At 35.7% G+C, this 24,573-nt stretch overlaps 1 protein-coding gene across 2 annotated transcripts in view; it reads left to right on the top strand.

Annotated features, from left to right (window-relative positions):
• The window catches only part of CFAP69 (cilia and flagella associated protein 69), a 59,837-nt gene that overhangs the window by 32,109 nt on the left and 3,155 nt on the right, over positions 1 to 24,573 (top strand). Inside the window, exons 13-20 of one of the 2 annotated variants that reach the window (XM_055590647.1) lie at positions 2,377 to 2,541; positions 5,963 to 6,081; positions 7,792 to 7,910; positions 14,511 to 14,592; positions 19,200 to 19,392; positions 20,704 to 20,841; positions 21,417 to 21,493; positions 22,965 to 23,162. In XM_055590647.1, coding sequence (XP_055446622.1) covers positions 2,377 to 2,541; positions 5,963 to 6,081; positions 7,792 to 7,910; positions 14,511 to 14,592; positions 19,200 to 19,392; positions 20,704 to 20,841; positions 21,417 to 21,493; positions 22,965 to 23,162 — 1,091 coding nt within the window. The remainder of the gene's footprint in view (positions 1 to 2,376; positions 2,542 to 5,962; positions 6,082 to 7,791; positions 7,911 to 14,510; positions 14,593 to 19,199; positions 19,393 to 20,703; positions 20,842 to 21,416; positions 21,494 to 22,964; positions 23,163 to 24,573) is intronic. The other variant, XM_055590649.1, reaches the window with a different exon arrangement.

Here is a 24,573-nt window from a genome sequence, read left to right on the forward strand (position 1 = left end):
CAGTATTTTCCACAGTTTATTGTGATCCACACAGTCAAAGGCTTTGGTATAGTCAATAAAGCAGAAATAGATGTTTTTCTGGAACTCTCTTGCTTTTTTGATGATCCAGCAGATGTTGGCAATTTGATCTCTGGTTCCTCTGCCTTTTCTAATGCCTACTAGTTACCATATGTTGTTTTATCTGCTAAAGAAACATTTATGTTCAAAATAATAAAATCCTACCTTCATGGAGCTTCAAATCTAGATCTCTAGCCACATATTGTCTGCTAAATTAACAAGAGCCATAATTTATATGACTATTTCACCTCAATTCTCATAATTCTTAGAAGGGAAATATATTCTTTAAAAAAATTTATATGGAAGATACTGCTTTCTTTTCTGGTAGTAACTTTGCTTTGGAAATAATTTTACATTGTGAATTTTTATTAGATCAGGAATAGCACTCATTTATCAATGAGGGAGAGAAAACTATGGCTTATTTTTATTCTCTAGCTTTTAATATGATGAGTTATTAAATTTAGTCATGTTAAATTCAGTTCAGTTCAGTCGCTCAGTCGTGTCCGACTCTCTGTGACCCCATGAACTACAGCACACCAGGCCTCCCTGTCCATCACCAGCTCCCAGAGTTTACCCAAACTCGTGTCCATTGAGTCAGTGATGCCATCCAACCATCTCATCCTCTGTCGTCCCCTTCTCCTCCTGCCCTCAATCTTTCCGCACATTAAATAAAACAATTCTCCTGCATCTCCTTTATATCATTTACATTTATAGAAATCTATGAGACCAAAGAAAAGCAAAAGGTAATGCTGCTTAACCAAAGGAACCCTGATGGCTAACAGTTATTTAGTACCTACTGTGAGGTAGGCCTTAACCCTTTCAACAGTATTAAATTGTTTAGGCTTCAAAACAAATCTAGGAGTTATAGGTTCTGTTATTAGCCCTGTAGGTCATTGGATAGAACTCAGTCAGAGGAGTTCAATAACTTGTCCCTTTCAAATAGTAAGTAGCAGAGCCAGGATTTAATACAGGGAGTCTAGTTCCAGAATGCACATTTTTAAACCTATACACATTACTGAGAATAGTATTTTGAACTTTTTTTTTAGCACCAAACAAAAAGATACCTCTAACAGAACCTTTCTAAGAATGCATATTATATCCAAGAAAGAGCAAGACTGACCATAAAGCTATAGTAATTAAAATTATATTGTACTAGACTTGGAATAGACCAGTGAAATGGAATATATGGGAGGTGGGCATTATCAGAGATGATATTGCCAATCAATGAGAAAAAAATAGTGCTCGGGCAGTCGGCCCTCTGTGAAAAAAATAAAGATTAGATCTTTTCAGCTTGTTTTAAAAAGTTAATTGCAAAATGAACTAAAGCCCTAAATGTAAAACACTGTAAAAAATCTTAGAAGAAAACATGGGAAATTATCTCTATGATAACAGGGTGAAAAAAGATTTTTTTAAAAAACAGAAGAGTTTAAACTATAAGATTATAAAAGATTATTAAATGTATCAATTACTGTAAAACAGAAATATCTGTGTGGCAGAATGACAGAATCTGAATAAGATAACAATCTACAAATTGAGAGAAGATATTTATTCACCCCTCTGACTGATAAACAATTGGAATTCAGGCTCATAAAGAACTCTTAAATATCAAAAAGAAAATAACTCAGTAGAGTAGACAAAGAATAAGGTTTGCCAAGAAAATTTTTCAAAATTTTTGGAGAAAATCTCAAATTTTCAAAAAAAGAAAATTAAAAGACACTCAACCCCACTGCACTACAGAGGAAATGTAATTGCTCTGCAAATTAAGATAACAGTGAAGTACCATTTCACATTTAATAGATCAAGGAAAAAAATCTATTTCTTATGCATTGTATTCATATAACCACTTTGGGAACAATCTGGCAACTTGAGTAGAACTCCATGTGGGTGTGCCCTACAGGATTCTGGTGTCACAGGCAAAACACTTCTTTGTGGAAACAAGAGGACATGAACTAGAATCATCTTAGCAGTTTGTACTAGTGAATAGATAAACTGTTATTTATAATGTGGATGTGGAAAACAGTTAAAACTGAGTGATCTAGATCTACTTGTAACCATGTGAATAATTTTAAAAACATAATGTTGAGTTAATAAAAACAAATGACAAAAGATACATGCAATAATGATACATTTGAGTAAAATTTAAAAATACATATTTGTATACAGGAAATAGAAAGAAGAGAGGAATTGAAATCACATTTACTTCCCTAAAAAGAAAAACCCTGAAGTATGACAAAATTTTACCATCTTTTTAAACTTATATAGACAGAAATAATATCTAAATTTCTTGATGTAAACTAAACTATTAATATTTTTCTACAGATTCCTTCTTTACTCATGGTAACAGTTTTCATGGTGCAGGTGGCCGTGGCAACAAGTTTGCCCAGATGCGTTACAGTTTAAGACTCTTGAGAGCCATGGTCTACCTTGAGAATGATACTATAAACAAGGATCTGTGTGAAAACGGAGCAATTCAGCAACTAATAGGTAAAACATAACATGTTTCTGTCCTGATGAAAGTAGGATTTTTATAAATTAGAAATTTTGTTTGAAATGTTTTTCTATACATTTATTTTGTCCGATAGCTGACAAACTCCTGAATATTTCTTGATTTTTGTTTCATACTATTGGTATAAATTAGTTTGTCTTTACTAAAACATCATGACTACTTATCCTTTAAACATTTGTTTATTTAATTCAGATATGGTTTCATTTAGGATTATCTTTATCCTTTTTTTAATCGACTATTGTTATGTCTCATTCTGTTAGTAGTAAGATCACCATTTTTTGGCCAGGCCTTTTGGAGTCATTTTAAAAGAGGAAAACAAACAACAACAACAACAACAACAAAAAATAATAAAATAAAATAAAAAAATAAAAGAGGAAAACATTACATTTTTCAGTGCATTTGACATACCAGAACACTGGTCCACTGGTGTATTCACAAATTTACATAGGCTTTCTGGTGTGAAATATCAGGATATCCTTAATTTCTAACTTAGAGTTGACAATGCTAAGTCACTTTATCCTCAACATTCATACATGTAAGCTCAAAATTGAGTTCTCAAAAAATTGAGAACCCCTAAAGTTAAAACTTTATGCCTTTTATTATTAAAAAAATAATAAATAGTTCTCTGGCCCTAACCTTTCCTGACTTTGAGAAGTAAGAGTTATATTAATCATATTCATGTTCAGTGACTGCCACATGGGTAAGTGACATAATTTGTTGGATGTCAGTTAATTATAAATGCTTACTCAAAAACTTTCTTGTCTGTTAAGACAAGTGCCTACTCTTTCATCAGTAGTGGATTGGGATGAAAGTGAAAGTCACTCAGTCATGTCCTACTCTTTGTGACCCCATGAACTATATAGAGTCCATAGAATTCTCCAGGCCAGAACACTGGAGCGGGTAGCTGTTCCCTCCTCCAGGGGATCTTCCCAACCTAGGAATTGAACCCAGGTCTCCTGCATAGCAGACAGATTCTTTACCAGCTGAGCCACCAGGGAAGCCTGGATTGGGGTGGTACCCTCTAATATTATTACAAATAAACCAAATGAGGATATTGAAAAAAGGGGCTAGGCAAAAACATTCACTGTATTAATGAGTCTACTTAGGATGACCAAACCTGAAAGTAGATTTTATCTCTTCTGTGCACATTTCATTATGCAGAACTCAATGTTAAGGCCCCAGCCTAACAGGATGAATACAGTTTTCCATATATCCAGGAAGAAGTCTTAATCTTACCTGGGTGGCAAGTGGGGAAGGAAAAGCAAATAGCAAGGGTTCTTTTCTTCTTAGGACCTTATCCCTTTAACTTGAAAGAAACTGATCTTTATTATGTGAGTTCCTAGAGGTAGGGATCTTCTCTTACTGAGTCTAACAGAGGGCTCTGTAGTAGTAATAAGCTCAACAAATAGTAATTGCATTGTAAACACAAATGTTTATACACCTGTTGTCTAGGCACTGATGTCATAAATATGTATAGAGGAGAACTCTCAGGACCTTGCCTTAATGGAAACAAAAGGAAAGATACATGTCATAGAAAGATAGTATGAGTTACCCTGCGCCATCAGTAAAGCACCTAGTGAGTAGTACAGAGAGTAAATGGCACAGGGTAGTTTTCAAGGCTGGGCAATCTTAACAGGAAACTTTATGAGTAAGGGTGTGAAGGTAAGGCTGTTTCAAGAGGAAAAAAGAGAAAGAAATGGTCTTTCACACAAGGGGACAGCATGAGCAAAGACATGAAGCCAAAATGTACATGATGGCGTGTTCAGAGATAGTTTAAGTGGAGTCAAAGTTTTATGAAGATAAATAATATGAGATAAAGTTAAGTGTTTAGTCAGAGGCCAAGCTAGAAAGAGTTTTGAATGGCAGATAATAATAGACTTTGAACTTCATCCACTTTAAGCACAGGGAGCTATTAGTAGTTTGGATTAGGGAAGTTATATATACAATGCTATTTTAGAAAGAGGAAATACGAAAGAAATATATCTAATGATTTAAAATAGGATACAGGGAGGGTAAATGTAGGGAGTTAAAGAATAAATATTAAGAAAATAATTCAGTATTAACATTTATTACAGATAACAGGGAAAGTGACATACCTGTACACAGATAGGAAGAAGAGGAGTTAATCTAGAAAAGAGAAGCAGACCTGAGGCAAGCCAAGTTAGATTCCTAGAAGGTATCCTAATAAGAGAATATAGGCCTTCTGTCCATGGCATACCTTTGCCCTGGCCTCCAGCACACTCAACTAGCCTTCCTAGACTCTGATCCTTCACCTGTAATTCACCATAACAGGACCAAGAACTGTCCCTTCAGGGACAACTATGGAAATAGGCTATAGTTTCCATGGCCCTTTTACTTTGAAACATAGCTGCATACCTTGCTGTTAATACTAATTCCCTTTGATTCCCTTTAAGTGAAGAAAAGTGACTTTTGTTCCTTATATAAAGTTTAAAGGAGAAGTCCTTTTCTGAAGCAAAATGTTCTTGTGAATGACATTCCATCAGTGTGACTGTTTTCAAGTCTTTTAAAATTTTGATTGGAAGCAAGGGAGAACTTTTAAAGGACATAGGGATATTGCTACCTAAGTTGTCAAAGATGCCTTTGGGTAGACATAATTAGACAACACAGAAAGAAGTAACAGAAATAGAAAACATACTTAGGGCACTCTTCCAAATTGACCCTGTTAATCATAAGGACAAGAAGAGATGAGGCAAGCTAAGATCAGTATTTTGGTCATATATTTGCAAAGGCATGTGTCTTTGCCTCATGAAAGTACATATTTTTAAACAGTTTTGTTTTCTTGGTGAAGTATCAGGTTGGAAAAGGCTGCTTTTAATAATATTCAGTCTTATGGACTCTGCGGGAGAGGGAGAGGGTGGGGAGATTTGGGAGAATGGCATTGAAACATGTATAATATCATGTATGAAACAAGTCACCAGTCCAGGTTCAATGCATGATACTGGATGCTTGGGGCTGGTGCACTGGGACGACCCAGGGGGAGGGTGTGGGGAGGGGGGAGGGAGGGGGGTTCAGGATGGGGGGCACGGGTGTACTTGTGGCGGATTCATTTCGATGTTTGGCAGAGCTAATACAATATTGTAAAGTTTAAAAATAAAATAAAATTAAAAAAATAATAAAATAAAGTGACGTAGCACACATTAAAAAAAAATTCAATTAATTATGTACTAGAAATTCTGTATATATCAGAATATTGATTGTATTGAGAGCTCAAAGAATCTATTTATCATCTGTCTACAGCTTCTAGGAAACCATGCAATGAAAATAACCCTTTTAAAGATAGTTCTAGTTGAAATTTTATAAGAATTTCAGAACAGTAATTGATCAAAATAAAAATACAGTGTTCAATAACTTTACATTCTTTAACTTTCTTCAAATCAGGAATCTTTAAAAATACAATAAGCAAGTATAATGATAAGGAAGAGGCCATTCTTCTGGAAATTCAGTCTGATATTTTACTTATTTTGTCTGGTCTTTGTGAATATCATATTCCTGGGAAGGTATGTATGCCTGTGAATCATTGTTCAGATCTTTCAATCCCATAACATTAGGAACTATTTCTTAGTAAATGTCCATAAATGTTGGTGTTTTTTAATCTTATGAAGATTTAATATTCTTTTTATAATTAGAGTATAATTACATAAAGTATATAGATCTTAAGTATATAGTTCGATTTTGACAAACATCATCCATTTAACCAATATCCTAATTAATATATAGAATTTTTTCCCTCTATAATTCTTTCATGCTGCTTAGCAGCCATGCCCCTACTTGCCTCTAGGCAACCCACTGTTCTGATTTCTATCTTCATAAATTAGTTTTGCCTATTCTTTAACTTTATATTAATCAGTTCAGTTCAGTCGCTCAGTCATGTCCAACTCTTTGCGACCCCATGAATCGCAGCACGCCAATTATCTACCCTATTAGTTCTGGTTTTTGTCACCCAGCACCATTTCTGAAATATATCCATGTTGTTGCATATATCAATAATTAATTCCTTTTTATTGCTGAATAGTATTTCATTGTGTGCAAAATTTGTTTCTCTATCCCTTGGTGATAAGCACTTGGGCTGATTCCATTTTGGACCACTATGTTTAAAGCTTTAATTAAGGTTGCTGTACTAGTCTTTTTGTGGGAAAAAAAATGCTTTCATTTCTCTTTGGTAAATACCTGGGAGTGCAACTAATGAATCATAAGCTAGGCGTTACGTTTTGAAGTAACTGGCAAATAGTTCTCCAAAGTGGCTGTACCGTTATAAATGCTATTTTGTGTTTGAATTGGGTTTGTATCTAAAACTAAAAGTTAAAAAAAAGTTTAATTCCTTTTGACCTTTTTAATGCCTTAGAAAACTCTTGAGTCTCAGAGATTAATAACTTACATAATAATACAGATTTGGAAATACAAAAATTAAAAATGATGAAGGCTTCCTTCAGTAAAGTGATTTGAGGGAGAAGCAAAAAGAACAGTAAATACATACTTAGCTCCAAGCCTTGGTGACACTTCTTATATTCTATCATCTTGTGCCTATGTTCTCCTGGAAAATACTCATAGTCTTGCTTACTGGGACCCAGAATAGCATAACAGGACTATAAGAAAGGTACTTAGTATGGGACAAATATTAACTGGTAATAACTTTATATAAATTATTAAAAGTTTTAACTGCTATTGATTATTTCTCTCTTGGAAACATTAGAAAATCTTCCATAATAGAATTTTAACCCCTTAAGTTAGTTGTTGCTATCTGGTACTTATCTGACATTATGTTAGACTACATTCACTACAGTGTGAAAAAAAAACCATGGGACAAGTCTTATGGGTTTTTTTTTTTTTTTTAAAGAAAGAGAAAGAGGAAAAATATAAATGGGCATTAAGTTGGCATATTGATTGGTATCCTCTCTTAAAAAATGATCAACTTTACAATAATTTGTCTTAAGTTCCTGAGAAAAGTGAGTAAAAATTAAAAAAACAAAACTGTATTACTGTACTGTATTCCTTGCTGAGATAATCCCATGGGCAGAGGACTCTTGTGGGCTACAGTCCATAGGGTCACAAAGAGTTGTTCATGACTGAGCAACTGAGCATGCACATACACACTATTTTCTTAACAATGTTGTATTTTCCTAGTTGAAAAGTTTTATGGGACAGGATGAAATGGGAAAGGAAATGAGTATTTGTTTATTTCAAGAAATAATTGTACATAAATCTCTTAGGAAATTTTTGGAACTGGAGGAGTGGATATAATTCTTCATGTAATGAAAACAGACCCCAAGAAGTTACAGAGTGGATTAGGCTATAATGTACTTCTTTATAGTACATTGGACAGCATTTGGTGAGTATGGCTGTGCCCACAGTAAAAGAAAATTACCTCTCTAGCTATGTATCCATTTTCTTCCCTCAAAACTGCAGAAGAAAGACAAGCCTTTTTATTTTCAATAGTCCAAAAATGACACTTACAAGTATACCTTGGAAAGTAGTCTTGTCCATCACTCAAATATAAAAACCATTCTTGTATCTAAACTTAGATCCTTATGTTTGTGATCTGAATGCTTTCCATTTTGGCCTGGCCTGGGAAAACACAAGCATCTACTGTTACTCATATAGTATTCTTCATATCCTTCAAAAGGATATGAAGACTCTTGAATTCCTCATTCATCTTATCTTAAAGAGTTGAAAACCAATTGATTAGGTATTTCCTAGTCAATATTATTTCCCAAAAAGTTTAGCATCCCAAAGGGCAAATAATAAATAAACTGCTTTTCTTAACATCAATTTATGAAATTTTGTCTTGGGGGAAATTACTTGAGTTTCATATATCATTAACACTTATATATTTCTTTTGTTCTATTTGGGTGGAATTCATGAGAGATTTGTTTAAGAAAAAAAAAAATCCTCATGACTAGAGACCTAATAGATGTATGTAGAACATTCTACCAATAACAGCAGAAAACACATTTTTTAAATCACTGTAATATTGTGATTTATAATTTAAAAATTTATATCTGGTCTATTTCTAGTACAGAACTCCCCAAACTCTCGTAATTTCTTAATAAGGGCAATGAGAACATCTTTTGTTACAATATTTGGTCTTTTATTTTTAGTTCCTATAATACTTTCAGAGTAATAAAGGTGAAAGTAGTATCTTTCTTTATTCATAACAAGCGCCTTTCAACTACGTCTGAATTTATGGTACTAAGGTGATTTTTGGAAAGCCCCTAGATAACCAAAGAATGGGAGCCTGGTTGCCAGGGAACTAACTATATAGTTACTTAAAGGTTGTAACTTTCAGCTCCATCCTCAACCTCCAGGGAGGGGAGAGAGACTGAAAATTGAGTTTAATCACCAATGGCCACTGATCTCATCAATTATACCTACACAATGAAGCCTCTATAAAAATCCTAAACCATGAGATTGAGGAACTTCCAGGTCAGTGAACACGTGGAGTTGCTGAGAGGGGCATGGAAGCTCCAGGCCCCTTCCCTATATACTTTGTCTTGTTCATCTCTTCCATCAGGCTGTCCCCAAGTTATATTATTGTATAGTAAACTGGTACTCTAGTAAGTAAGCTATTTTCCTGAGTTCTGTGAGCTACTCTACATCTGGTTGGTCAGAAGCACAGGTGACAACCTGGACTAGAATCTAATTTTGGGGGGAGGAAAGCAGCATAATCTTGTGGGGCTGAGCTCTTAACCTGTGAGACTGGATGCTAACTCTAGGTAGTAGTTTCAGAATTGAATTGAATTGGAGGATACCCAGTTGATGTCCACTGCGAATTGAAGAATTGTTTGGTGTAGAAAAAACCTACACATTTGGTGGCCATAAGTGAAGTATTTAGAGTAGTTTTGAGAAGAGACACAGAGATTTTTGTTTGTTTGTTTTACAAGCACATATGGCACATTCTCTAGGGTAAGTCATGTACAAGGTCACAAAACAAGCCTAGACAAATTTAAGAAAATGGAAATCATTCTTTTCTGACTACAACTGTGTTCAACTAGCAATCAATAACAAAAGGAAACCAGAAAAATCCACAAAAGCATGGAAATCAAACAACACACTTTAGTATAACCATTGGGTCGGAGACAAAAACAAAAAGGAAACTAGAAGATTTCTCAAGGCAAACTAAAATGAAAACACAACATACTTAAACTATTAATAGAAATATACAATCTACCAAGACTGAATCAATAAGAAATAGAAAGCCTGCACAGATCAGTAACAATAAAGAGGTTAAATCCATAATCAAAAACCTCCCAACCAAAAAGGTCCAAGTTTGGAGAGCTTCGCATGTGATCTGTACAAGGCAAGGATGCCCACTCTTACCACTTTTACTCAACATAGTACCATAAGTTCTACTCAGAGCAGTTAGGCAAGAAAAAGAAAAAAAAGCATCCAAATCAGAAAAAAAGGGTAAAGTTTGCATCTGTTTGCAGATTACATGATCTTAATATGTAGAAAACACTAAAGACTCCACCAAAAGACTGTTAGAACTAATAAATGAATTCATTAAAGTTGCAGGATACAAAATTAACATACAAAACAATTGCATTTCTATATACTAGTAATGAACTATACAATAAAGAGGAAATTAGAAGCAATCACATTTGTAATTTCTAAGAATAAAGTTCTTAGAAATCAACATAAACAAGAGGTGAAAGACATAGTGGTACAATCACAAGCAATATGGAGGTTCCTCAAAAAATGAAAAATAGAACTACCATATGATCCAGTAATCTCACTTCTGGGAATATATCCAAAAGAATTGAAATCAGTATCTTGAAGTGATAGCTTCATCCTGTGTTCTATGCTGCGCTGTTCACTGTGAATAATTATTCACTATTCACAATAGTAAAGATACAGAAACAACAGAAATGTCCATCAGATGAATGAAGAAAATGTGTTATGTACATACAGTGGAATATTACTCAGCTTTAAAAAAGAAGGAAATCCTACCATTTGCAACAACATAGGATACATTATGCTAAGTGAAATGTCATTCAGAGAAGGATATCTCTTATACATAATTTCTCTTAAACACAGCATCTAAAATAGTCACAAGTGTAAAAGTAGATAATAGTATGTAGTATGATGGAGTATGTAGAATGATGGAGTGAGGGAGGCATGATGTGTTGTTCAATGGATATAAAGTTACAGTCATACAAGATTAGTAAGTTCCAGAGATCAGATCTGCAGTATAACACACGGAGGAGCCTGGTGGGCTACAGTCCAGGGGGTCACAAAGAGTCAGACACGACTGAGTGACTTCACTCACTCACTCACTCACATTGCACATAGACCTACTCTAGAATATAGTGACTACAGTTAAGGTAAGATGTTGTGTACTTAAACATTTGTTAAGTGAGTAGATCTCATATGTTCAGTGGTCTTATCCACCCCCGCCCCCCGCCAAAAAAAAACACCAACAACAAAAACACACAAAGGGATATAAGGAAACTAATAGGTGATGAATGTTTTTATTACCTGGATTGTGATGATAGCAACACAAGTATTTGCATATGTCCAAACTCACCAAATTATATACAGAAACTACATACAGATTAAAAATTCCAATTATACTGCAATAAACATGGGGGTAGTAGGAAAACTCTGATGAATATTACTTTCCAAAGGATAAAGTAAATAGATGTATCCCCTGGAAATTCTCTCGTTTTATACAGAGCTGGAATAGTCAGCTCTCTTCCAGATAAACATGGGCAATGGGGCTAATCAATTATCTAGTTTCTTTTTTACTACAGAGAAGGATATAGTGATAACATGATAACCTGATCTTTAGTTTCAACAGCAAAGTCTTAGTGACCAAAGTGCTGTATTAAGCATAGTAAAAAGTTCAGACATGAGTATTGAGTACCTTCCTATATACCAATATATTGGGATTCAGTGGTTACTGCAGAAAATAACTTGATGTTTTATCCCTTTTTTATTTGGTATCTCATAATTATACTAAGATAAAGATAAATGACTTTATCTGTGTCTTTTACTAGAGCACAACTTCAAATACCTTTGTATAATAGATTAGTAATAAATAAGTTGGACATGAGTTTTAGCAAACTCTACTGCTACTGCTAAGTCACTTCAGTCGTGTCCAACTCTGTGCGACCCCATTGACCGCAGCCCACCAGGCTCCCCCGTCCCTGGGATTCTCCAGGCAAGAACACTGGAGTGGGTTGCCATATCCTTCTCCAATGCATAAAAGTGAAAAGTGAAAGGGAAGTCTCTCAGTCGTGTCTGACTCTAGCGACCCCATGGACTGCGTCCCACCAGGCTCCTCCATCCATGGGATTTTCCAGGCAGGAGTACTGGAGTAGGGTGCCATTGCCTTCTCCTTGGCAAACTCTGCTGCTGCTGCTGCTAAGTCGCTTCAGTCGTGTCCGACTCTGTGCGACCCCATAGACAGCAGCCCACCAGGCTCCCCCGTCCCTGGGATTCTCCAGGCAAGAACCTGGAGTGGGTTGCCATTTCCTTCTCCAATGCAGGAAAGTGAAAAGTGAAAGGGAAGTCGCTTAGTCGTGTCCGACTCTTCGCAACCCCATGGACTGCGTCCCACCAGGCTCCTCCGTCCATGGGATTTTCCAGGCAAGAGTGCTGGAGCGGAGTGCCATTGCCTTCTGGGAGATAGTAAAGGACAGAGAAGCCTGGTGTGCTGTAGTTCATGGGGTCGCAAAGAGTTGGACACAACTTAGCGACTGAACAGCAGTAACAACAAAGTTCAGGGTTTAATTGGTAATACCAGGCATCAAATCTTTTTCCTTTTCTTAGAAACTTAAATGAGTGAAGTTCTCATCTATTCCTTTGCATCATGAAATGACTTTAAATATTATCAAATACTTAGTTCTATATAAGTATCGTATTTCTCCTTCATTCTGTTTACATGATACATCACATTATATTTCTTGAATAAGCCTGACCTGGTTATGATGTATTATGTCTTTATTTTTTATGTTGCTGGATTCAATTAGCAAATATTTTTAGATTTGGAGAGAATACCATGTTAATGTAAGTTTAGTATTTCTTTTTTATCAATATTCCCTGAATACTTTTGGAATCTAGTTTATTTTGACCTCAGAAAACAAGTTTGGAAGTATTCCTTCATTTTTTTTTCTTTTTTTTTTAATTTTATTTTTTTTTAAACTTTACATAATTGTATTAGTTTTGCCAAATATCAAAATGAATCTGCCACAGGTATACATGTGTTCCCCATCCTGAACCCTCCTCCCTCCTCCCTCCCCATACCATCCCTCTGGGTCGTCCCAGTGCACTAGCCCCAAGCATCCAGTATCGTGAGTTTGCATAAGATTGTTTTTATATCTTTCTTAAGTAATGTGTGGAATTCATCAATTAGTTTTCCAATTGAAAAGAAAACTGGAGTTTTCTTTGTAGAAAGATTCTAAAGTATAGGTTTCATTTCTTTAATATGTATAAATCTGTTAAGATTTTCTACTCATGCATATGTTCTGATGTCTTTTTATAGGGACTTAGTGATTTTGTCTAAATTTTTGTTATTTCCTGCTATGTGAGCATTTATAATATCCTCTTAGTATTTTTAATGTCTGTAGGATATAAAGTGATGCCTTCTTTTCCTTTCTGGGTATTAGTCGTTTCTGCCTTCTCTCTTTTTCCTTGATGGGTTTCACCAGGGTTGATCGATATCAGTATTGTTAGTCTTTTTAAAGAATCAATTGTTGCATCATTGTTTCTATGCTATTTTGTTTTTCTATTTAATTAATTTTGTGGAATTTTTTTCATTCAATTTTATCTTTTCTATTTCTTGAGATAGATGCTAGGATCATAGATTTTTCAACTGTTCTTCTGCTCTAATATATCCATCTAAGGCTGTAAATTCTCCTGTGAAGCCAACAGGGTTCCATATGCTCTTATCATTAAATTCAAACTGTTTTCCAGTTTTCATTGTGATTTTCTTTTCACTTTGGGAAATTTAGAAGTATATTATTTAATTTCTGAACAGAGAAGGATGTTCTATTTTTTTGTCTTATTATTACAATAATGCTATGAATTAAAGAGGCAAAAGACAGGCCATGATAGGCATGAGAGAGTTACTACTTCAAAAGTGGGAACAAAATAAGTGTGACTCATACCCATAGGTGGTAAAACTTGAAAGCACATGAGTGAAAGAGGCCAAGCTGATGGCCTTTATGCACCAACCCTCACAACCACCACCACACACAACCACCATCACAAAACAGCCAGCAGAAACAGGTCTCTCTCTTTTTTTTCCCCAAGAGGGAGCCATGTTAAATAATTATCATATTATTTTTGAATCATAGATAAATAAATAAATACCATGTTAAATAGAAAAGAGATTTCGATTGACCCCAGCAGGCTTGCCATTCCTGGGAAGACTAGAGGGAGATTGGGCTCAATTTACCACCACCACCAGCAGTGACTTGTTCAGCCCATGTCTGTTGCAACCCAGGAAAACAGTGAAAGGAGCCCTGGCAACAACTTCAGTCCCTCACTCCATGTGAGGCACTTCACAGCAGGCACTTCAGCAAATAATCTCATGCCAAGATAAGATGTAATTAAAAGCAATTTAAAAAAGCAAGTATTTCAGGTATGCCAGCACTGTAAAAGACAGTAAATGAATAAAGCTTGAAGAAATAGTTAATAGAGCAACCAGAGGAGACCTTTAGGAATAATTAATATTGGGAAAGCAAAGGAGAACATTGCATCTACAGAAAATAGGCAGCAATGAGAAACAATTGGGATTAGTTTTTAAATAGTTGAAATTAAACTACACTGGCAAAGTCTCTTCAAAGTTCAATTTTTAAGCAAAGAAATAAACTGATTTGAGAGAATGAAGGGAAATATTCTTTGAGAAGATATTTTTGATAGAAATAAACTCACAAATTGAATTTAATAAAGGCTTGTTAAGTTATTACCTTCCTTTTTATTTAAGGTGCTGCATTTTGGGATGTTACCCCTCAGAGGATTACTTTCTTGAAAAAGAAGGCATTTTTCTCCTTTTGGATTTATTGGCAGTAAGTATAATAACTGTTTAACAAAAATTAAATATGTCTTTATTAGCTCTTTACAAACTATCACAGAACAGTACTCTGTGATTAAATGTGCCCCCAAATAGTGTTTAAATGTTTGTTTTGAACAAAAATCCCTCCTGGAGTTCCATAATGTGCATTGGCATAATAAAGAGTCTGAAAATTCCTCCAGTGAAGAAATTGGTTTACTTAGATGAATGTTCCCAAACACATGACAGTAGGGAATTTGTTTTATGTGGATTTTTCCCCACAAAATTAAAGAAACAGCTAGACTACTTCAAGGTCAATAATCATTTACTAATAACTTCTAGCTTGACAAACAAGGAAAGATCAACATTAAAAAAAAAAACTGTGTGATTTGTAGGTAATGTGAAGACTCTAGTGTGTCATAGAATAATCCAGAAAGGCTGAGAAGAATGGCAAAGACTCTCATTTATCCTTACAGTAATCCCCTCCTAGCCTCAATAAGTGTGTCCACAGTTACGGGGAACGCATGTATACCTGTGGCGGATTCATTTCGATATTTGGCAAAACCAATACAATATTGTAAAATTAAAAAAAATAATAAAATGTAAAAAAATAAAGAATAAAAATAAAGAAAAAGTATACTTTTGTTTCAGTAAAACTCTGAGAGATATTCTCATGCAGAGTTCTAGGTATGTCACTGCCTGTGATTGCCACCATTCTTGATATTATTAACAGAATAACGAACCTACTTTAACTTACTGCTAAGTCGCTTCAGTCGTGTCTGACTCTGTGCGACCCCATAGATGGCAGCCACCAGGCTCCCCTGTCCCTGGGATCCTCCAGGCAAGAACACTGGAGTGGGTTGCCATTTCCTTCTCCAGTGCATGAAAGTGAAAAGTGAAAGGGAAGTCGCTCAGTTGTGTCCAACTCTAGCGACCCCATGGACTGCAGCCTACCAGGCTCCTCCGTCCATGGGATTTTCTAGGCAAAAGTACTGCAGTGGGGTGCCACTGCAGCAAAGATACTAAACTTATTTGTGTCCTTTCATCTCTGTGAAAGAAAATTAGTTGACACCAGAGATGATAGCAAGCTCATTAGATAAGAAACGCTACAAACAAAAAATAAGTAAATAATAATTATAATAATAAAAATAACCCACCTTGAATGAGTCATAAGCAGAAACCCTTTGAAAGTTCAGAAAATTGAGCATAATACAAAGGATATATGCATAGCTCTACTTGCTGCTAAGTCACTTCAGTCGTGTCCGACTCTGTGCGACCCCATAGACAGCAGCCCACCAGGCTTCCCCGTCCCTGGGATTCTCCAGGCAAGAACACTGGAGTGGGTTGCCATTTCCTTCTCTAATGCATGAAAGTGAAAAGTGAAAGTGAAATCACTCAGTCGTGTCTGACTCTGTGCGACCCCATGGACTGCAGCCTACCAGGCTCCTCTCTCTGTCCATGGGATTTTCCAGGCAAGAATACTGGAGTGGGGTGCCATTGCCTTCTCCACATAGCTCTACTTAGGCAGACCTAAACAACATATATCTCACCATGTTTCTCTGACTAGAGTATGTCTAGAAGCACATGGTCAGTGTCAGGGAATTCTCAAAGTTACAAAATTAATTTGGCATATCTTCCTGGAATGTAGCTTCTACTTAATATTTGGAAGTAAGGAATGATATTATGTGTGTGTGTATATATATGTGTGTGTATATATATATAAAGTAATTAAAATTTATTTTAAAAATGTATAGAAGACTTAAAAGACATTTCTTACTTATATTCATTCTCCTTCACCATTAGGGTTTCTGGATGGAAAGATATGAAGGCTGGTAGGAGAAGTCATATAGCACAGTGATTGTGAGCACAGACTGGAATCAGTCTGATTGAGGCCTCTAGGAGTTGTTAGCTGTGTAACTTTGACAAATTACTTAACATCTCTGTTACCAATTTCTTCATCTATAAAATAGAGATAACAGTATTATCTACCTCATGCATTGTTGCTAGGATTGTATGAATAATTATGTGCATGTGTGTATACATTTACATGCAGTGGTTTGAATAGTTCCTGACATATTTTTGCTGTGTTTTCTTGAATGTAATTATTAGATTGTACTGAATGAGTTCCAGAAAAACACCTATTTCCACTTTATTGACTATACCAAAGCCTTTGACTGTGTGGATCACAAGAAACTGTGGAAAATTCTGAAAGAGATGGGAATACCAGGCCACCTGACCTGCCTCTTGAGAAACCTATATGCAGGTCAGGAAGCAACAGTTAGAACTGGACATGGAACAACAGACTGGTTCCAAATAGGAAAAGGAGTTCATCAAGACTGTATACTGTCACCCTGCTTATTTAACTTATATGCAGAGTACATCATGAGAAACGCTGGATTGGAAGAAGCACAAGCTGGAATCAAGATTGCCGGGAGAAATATCAATAACCTCAGATATGCAGATGACATCACCCTTATGGCAGAAAGTGAAGAGGAACTAAAAAGCCTCATGATGAAAGTGAAAGTGGAGAGTGAAAAAGTTGGCTTAAAGCTCAACATTCAGAAAACGAAGATCATGGCATCTGGTCCCATCACTTCATGGGAAATAGATGGGGAAACAGTGGAAACAGTGTCAGACTTTATTTTTTGGGCTCCAAAATCACTGCAGATGGTGATTGCAGCCATGAAATTAAAAGACGCTTACTCCTTGGAAGGAGAGTTATGCCCAACCTAGATAGCATATTGAAAAGCAGAGAAGGAAATGGCAACCCACTCCAGTGTTCTTGCCTGGAGAATCCCAGAGACGGGGAAGCCTGGTAGGCTGCCGTCTAAGGGATCGCACAGAGTCAGACACGACTGAAGCGACTTAGCAGCAGCAGTAGTCAAGGCTATGTTTTTTCCAGTGGTCATGTATGATTGTGAAAGTTGGACTGTGAAGAAAAGAGTGTCGAAGAATTGATGCTTTTGAACTGTGGTGTTGGAGAAGACTCTTGAGAGTCCCTTGGACTGCAAGGAGATCCAAACAGTCCATTCTAAAGGAGATCAGCCCTGGGTGTTCTTTGGAAGGACTGATGCTAAAGCTGAAACTCCTATACTTTGGCCACCGCATACGAAGAGTTGACTCATTGGAAAAGACTCTGATGCTGGGAGGGATTGGGGGCAGGAGGAGAAGGGGACGACAGAGGATGAGATGGCTGGATGGCATCACAGGATTGATGGACGTGCGTTTGAGTGAACTCCGGGAGTTGGTGATGGACAGTGAGGCCTGGTGTGCTGCAATTGATGGGGTCACAAAGAGTTGGACGCGACTGGACTGAACTGAACTGAATAATTGCTCATAAAGGTTAAATATTACTGAGAGTTTACTATGTGACAGTGTGTGTGTATGTTAGTCACTCAGTTGTTTCTGACTGTTTGCGACCCTATGGGCTGTAATCCTCCAGTCTCCTCTGTCCATGGGATTCTCCAGGCAAGAATACTGGAGTAGGTTACCATGCCCTCCTCCAAAGGATCTTCCCAACCCAGTGATTGAACCTCTGTCTTCTGTAGCTCCTGGGAAACCCCATATAAGTTATAATAACTCCCTAAAGCAGGTAATATTATCCATAATTTAATCAAACAGGAAACTGATAATGTATGTAATTCAGACAACAGGTTACACGCTTCTTTTGCCATATTCTATTAGCAGTACACTGTAAGAGTTTCTCAACCAAAAATATTTCACACAGAAGCCATGACTGTGTGGACACCTTTGCTCTATTTGGACTTCTCTAGTGCGCTGCCATCCGTGGGGTCACTAGGAGTCAGACACGACTGAGCGACTTCACTTTCACTTTTCACTTTCATGCATTGGAGAAGGAAATGGCAACCCACTCCAGTGTTCTTGCCTGGAGAATCCCAGGGACGGGGGAGCCTGGTGGGCTGCCGTCTATGGGGTCACACAGAGTCGGACACGACTGAAGCGACTTAGCAGCAGTAGCAGCAGCATACCTAAATTTTAGTTTGCTGAAAACTATTTGTAGAAAAACAGGAAATATGCTTAATAAGATAATTTTTCTTAAGTGCTAATCTACTCTTTTATGGTTGCTGAGTTTCAAACTACAAAATTATACTTCGTTTTGATTTATTTTCACATGTGACTGCCACTTGGAGTTACTATCAGTTAGTCTCTTAATAATAATGAGGTTACAGCAAGGATGAGTCTTAACAAACTTTAATAAACCAGGTAAATTAAAAAGATCCTATAATTACACTCTTATGTATAGCACAGATGACCTTGCTCCACTTAATTTCAATATTTCTTTTTCCTATTGAACTAAATCAGTGACATTTTTGTTCAGGGTATGTTTATGACATCAGAATTATATTCAATCTTTTTATTTCTGTTTTTTAAAAGTCTCTATTGTTTGAAAATGAACTCATTACAATGGTATCTATTTTAACAGGAGATGGTCACAAATCATACTTAGAGTCTTGATTTTATAAGGCAGTCATTTAGGAAAAAACCTACTGATTAACACAATATTTCTCTTTTAAAAGACAATAATTCTTAAAATTTTTATTTTTTTATTTAAAAAATATTTATTTATTGCAACATTTTTCTTTTTCTGTTTCCTTGAAAAAGTTAAACCAAAAAAAATTCTGCAATCTAATACTTGGAATAATGGTTGAATTCTGTGATAATCCCAAAACTGCGGCTCATGTCAATGCTTGGCGAGGGAAGAAGGACCAGACAGCTGCTAGTCTTTTAATTAAATTGTGGAGAAAGGAAGAAAAAGAACTAGGAGTAAAACGTGATAAATATGGGAGGATTGTTGGTAAGTGTATTTGTAATTGTTTGTAGAAATAATTAGATCCGTATTTTTAGAAAGAGACATTAGGAAAGTATGGGGCCTTCTACCTCTTTGTTTAAAGTTCTTTTCACAGGGGTCTGCAGATTGAAAGAAAACTAAGTAAATTAGTAGGTTCATGTTTTTATAGAATATTTTCAGGAAATGGTATTGATTATATTCTTTAACTTGGAAAAAAAAACTTAACAGGACTTCCTAAAGCATTTTCTTTGGGTTATCTGCTTTTGTAAGTATTTTCAGTAATATTTCATTTACCAATAAAATTTGAGTGCTTAAAAAGTAGAGTGCTTAAGAACAATTTTTCTGGTATTTTGTACATTTCTGTTGATTCTCATTTATAGTTTACTTTTTATGTAAAGGAGGAAACTTTTCTAAATAAAAATAAATCAATGGTCATAAATTTAAATGACTATACTCTAATGAAGTTTATAGTACCAGAATTTATATTTCATTTATCTATTCTATAGTGCTATATCGGAGAAGGCAATGGCACCCCACTCCAGTACTTTTGCCTGGAAAATCCCAAGGACAGAGGACCCTGGTAGGCTGCAGTCCATGGGGTCGCTGAGGGTCGGACACGACTGAGCGACTTCACTTTCACTTTTCACTTTCATGCATTGGAGAAGGCAATGGCAACCCACTCCAGTGTTCTTGCCTGGAGAATCCCAGGGACGGGGAAGCCTGGTGGGCTGCCATCTATGGGGTCGCACAGAGTCGGACACAGCTGAAGCGACTTAGCAGCAGCAGCAGCATAGTGCTATATTACATTTTCTAAACCTTTTATGATTCTTATTATAATTTTATATGTTAGTATTGTTTATTTTTAAGTGAAAATACTTCCCCTTTAACTCCTGGTGATTTCTCTCTTCAATCCATTTTTATTATTTCTAACTTCTAACCCATAACATCATAAAATAGTTTTTATATTTATAGGATAACATATAGAAACCAAAAGCAAATAGGAGATTAAATCATTTTTAAACTGACATGTTCAGTTTCTGGATCTCAAAATTAGAAAAGTTTTTTAGGTGAAGGTTTCACTTTTAAAAGGTAATTTTGTGAAATTTTTATACTTTACATAAATAGTAAAAATTAAATTTTTCCAACAGAATGGGGAAAAATTGCTGGTTACTTATGTTTTTAAAAGAGTAATCATGTATCAGGCAGTACTGTATTCTGTTAGTATATTTTATGATGTCTAGACTAAAATCTTAAAATTATTAATTTACTACAATTTTTATCTGTCCTTTCTATATTTTTATGATATCCAATGATTAGATACAAAGAAACCTCTATTTACTAGTTTTCAAGAAGAGCAAAAAATCATACCACTGCCTGCTAACTGCCCAACTATTGCAGTTATGGATGTTGCTGAGAATATCAGAGCAAAAATTTATGCTGTGTTGGGCAAACTAGGTAAGAAGTTACTTGTCAAATTCTAAAGAGCCTCTCTTTCTTTGCTGAGTATTGTGAATTGATTTCACTTTGGAGTCCGTTTTTCAGACATGATGAATAAAAGTCCCTTTATATAGACAAATGCATGTTCCATTGTTATCACAATGCAACCAGCTGCCCCCTTGAGCTCTGGATTTGGGGGAAGGCATCAGTATTTTTTAAGCTCCCCAGGCAATTCCAGAGTACAGTCAGGATTAAAGACAGTTAGTTTAGATGATTAGACTTAAATACTAGAATTCTGAATCACCTGAGGACTTAACTTCGCTTCTTATTAAGAAAAAAGTCCTCACTCTAAAGACTGTAAAAGTACAGTATCATGGTCTGACCACAGCACAGAAAGCGTTCCTCTTTTAATGACTACATAAGGATGACCTGGCAGAGGTTTGTTACAGGAGGAAGCCAGGTGCTCACAGAAGTAACATTTTCATAAATCAGGATGAAATCAAAAGGAATCATTTGCATTTTTATGATAAATATATGCCTTTTAGAATTATTTGCTCAGTTAAAGTAATTCTCTCTTTATAAACTTTGTTTAGATTTTGAAAATTTACCTGGCTTGTCTGCTGAAGATTTTGTCACTCTATGTATCATACATAGATATCTTGATTTTAAAGTGAGTACCTTCTTAGCCTTGTTATTAAAATCTAGTATGCAGGTCATCAGTTGGGAAAGATCTATTCATATTTGTGAGCAATAATCCACATACTCTATAGTTTTTAGTTTTCATTTTACATCTGGTACTATTCAAGGAGCATACAATTAATTTATTGGGTATTTCCATGGGATAAGATTTCATCCAACTTTTAGTTTATAAAGGAAGATAGACATTACTGATATAGAAGCCTAACAGATCTTTAAAACATAATTTCTTCTCTTTAAAAGGGTATTTAGAGCTAGAATTGGGACTTCCCTGGTGGTCCAGTGGTTAAGAATCCACCTGCCAATGCAAAGGACACGGGTTCGATCCCTGGTCTGGGAAGATCCCACATGCCACAGGGCAACTAAGCCCGGTACCACAACTACTGAGCCTGTGCTCCAGAGTGAGCCTGTGCTTTGCCACAGGAGAAGCCACTGCAATGAGAAGCCTGTGCACGGCAATAAAGAGTAGCCCTGGCTCTCAGCAACTAGAAAAGTCCACACGCAGCAACGAAGACTTAGTGCAGTCAAAAGTTTCAAAAATAATTTTTTTTAAAAAGAGCTAGAATTGAATGAATTACTACTTATTAAAATAAATTATTAATACTTACTAAAGTATTGTTTTATCATTACATTATCCAATGGTCAAATATCAATTAATAGTCCTGGGTTGCTTACTTCGCTGGTTATATACTTTTTGGTAAATAAATGCCTTTGAACTTTTAGGAAAGCCTTTTCAAGTAAACATTCTCTTCTAATATTAGTACTATGTATTAAATGCTGTAAATGAATAAATCTCTATTTAAAAAGGGAAAACAAGGCTTAATTTTACCCGTATCCTGGGTGAATATTTTTTTCCTCTAAATTTAAACATACTCAAATGCAGTAATTTCCATATATCCCAGTATATGAGGTGGAGCTATAGCATGATGAAATCAACATATTAAGAGTTTTAGGTCAAGTATTACCTTAGCTAGAAGATGAGGGACAAGGCCCTATTTCTCGGATGACTAGGTACCAGGAGTCCAGAAATCTCCATCTTCACTGTTCTATAAATTCATCTTGACCCAGCCTTCAAACAGGGCTTTAGAAAGGAAAGCATCAGTACTTCAGGAGGATGAGAGTAAAGCAACAATTTGTGCAGCTGTGAAAACAGAGTGACTATAAAGGAGAGGGCAGTGATTATGGCAATGAACTACACTTAGATAGTAGAGCCTTCTCTGTGAATACTTATCATTGAAAAACATCAGGTAAGTGATTCCTGAATACTCAAATGTAAGTATTGCCCCAAATCATTCCCAGTGCCACTTATTCCCAAAGAGTAAGTTAGGAAAAGCTGGTTCAGTAAGTGTTAACTTTGGAATGATCACTCAAATACATTTTAGGTTACCTAAAAGTATATCATTTATTTTTGGTTAATTTAACTTTTTAAAACTTTGCTATAACAGATTGGAGAAATATGGAATGAAATATATGAAGAAATAAAATTAGAAAAGCTAAGACCAGTCAGCACAGACAAAAAAATTTTGGAATCTATTACAGCAGCATCAGAAAATATTGGAAAGATGGTTGTTTCTCTGCAAAGTGAGATGATTGAAAGCCAAGCACGCCAAGATGTGCAAAATGAACAAAAAGTATATACAAAAGTAAGCCAAAATAATTTCAGTGTATAAACTAGTTGAAATTATCCCTAAGGTATATTTGCCTTACTTGTGAATGCTTCAGCACTTAGAGTCATTTTGTGATTTTCTTTTATAGTTACTTTCTGTGTCTTTGTACAGATTGAAAGAAAACATGGAGTGAATAGCTTGAAATTCAATTACTGTAGTCATTGCTGGTCTATGACATTATAATTTTATTTCTAAAGGCTTACATTTCCATTTTTGAAATGTCAGAGTTTCAAAAATTGTGGTCTATTTAAGTGCACACATCTAGAAAATTCTGACAGTGTATCTCTGTGACTGTAAGTTTAACCTCAACGAGAAAGTCGGCCCTTGTCCCTCACTCTGTGACAGGCCCTCACTTGTATGCCAACCAGAGGCACATCTCCTTACCTCAGTGCCAAATCACATGCTGTGAGCACTCTGTAAATGTGCTCTCTGACTTTAGCTAGTCAGAAAAAGCCTGTTGGGAAAATATAAGCCATTTTTCCCCAAAAGCTTTACACAGGTGAGAAACAACACACCTGAAGTTTTTGAGCAAATAGGTTAAGTGACTAAGTGAACTTGTCCACCGATGCAGAGATGATATAGATTCCCTATTGCTGCTTGGTGATCCTTTATGACTAAAGTTAAATATTTAGTACTCTTTAAGGTGATTTCCAAAGTGTTTTTCTATTGCCTGATGTTTTCACTTATACTGTTAAATGTTTATGTCTTCCGTCTAGTGGAACTTAGCATCCACTTATAAATTCTACTCCATCTTAGATACCTCCCTTCTTAAAAGTTTTATTTGTTGGAGAGTTTTTATTGCAAGGATACTGCCATGTAAGCCATTCCTTTGATCTTCAGTGGAGTATCCCTGATGGAAGTTCTGCTTCTCATTAGTTATATTGAGTGGCAGTATTCTGCTGTGTGGACTAGCTATCGCTGATTTGCTGATTATCGTTGATTTGTTATCATGGTTCTGACCCCACTTATTTTTTAGCAGTTGTTTAATTAAATACCCTTAGGTTCATAATTTAAGCTTAATAATATACTATATGCCAACCAAGGGCATGTGTTTTCTGATTATATATTTAGTGGAGAGTCTTGAGAACCACAGTCTTTGTAGTTTGTCAGTAGTATTTCTCAGACTGTAACTCCACAACAAACTCAGCACTCTCACAAAATTGCTTATCTTGCTGAAGTCATAAATTAGAAGAAGCTCCACCAATATAATCTTGCCTAAACTATTATCAGTGGCAGCAGAAATCTCTTTATTTTCTCTTGTGGATTTGCTGTTGGGTCATTTATGTAACATGCTCTGGATTATACTCTGTTTTTGCAAGTGATACTTATTTAAAACAGTCTTGCTGAGAACATTTACTGTTATTCTCATATTTTATATTTTTATAAC

Source organism: Bubalus kerabau, chromosome 8, assembly GCF_029407905.1.
Source record: "Bubalus kerabau isolate K-KA32 ecotype Philippines breed swamp buffalo chromosome 8, PCC_UOA_SB_1v2, whole genome shotgun sequence".
NCBI classification, from domain to species: domain Eukaryota; kingdom Metazoa; phylum Chordata; class Mammalia; order Artiodactyla; family Bovidae; genus Bubalus; species Bubalus kerabau.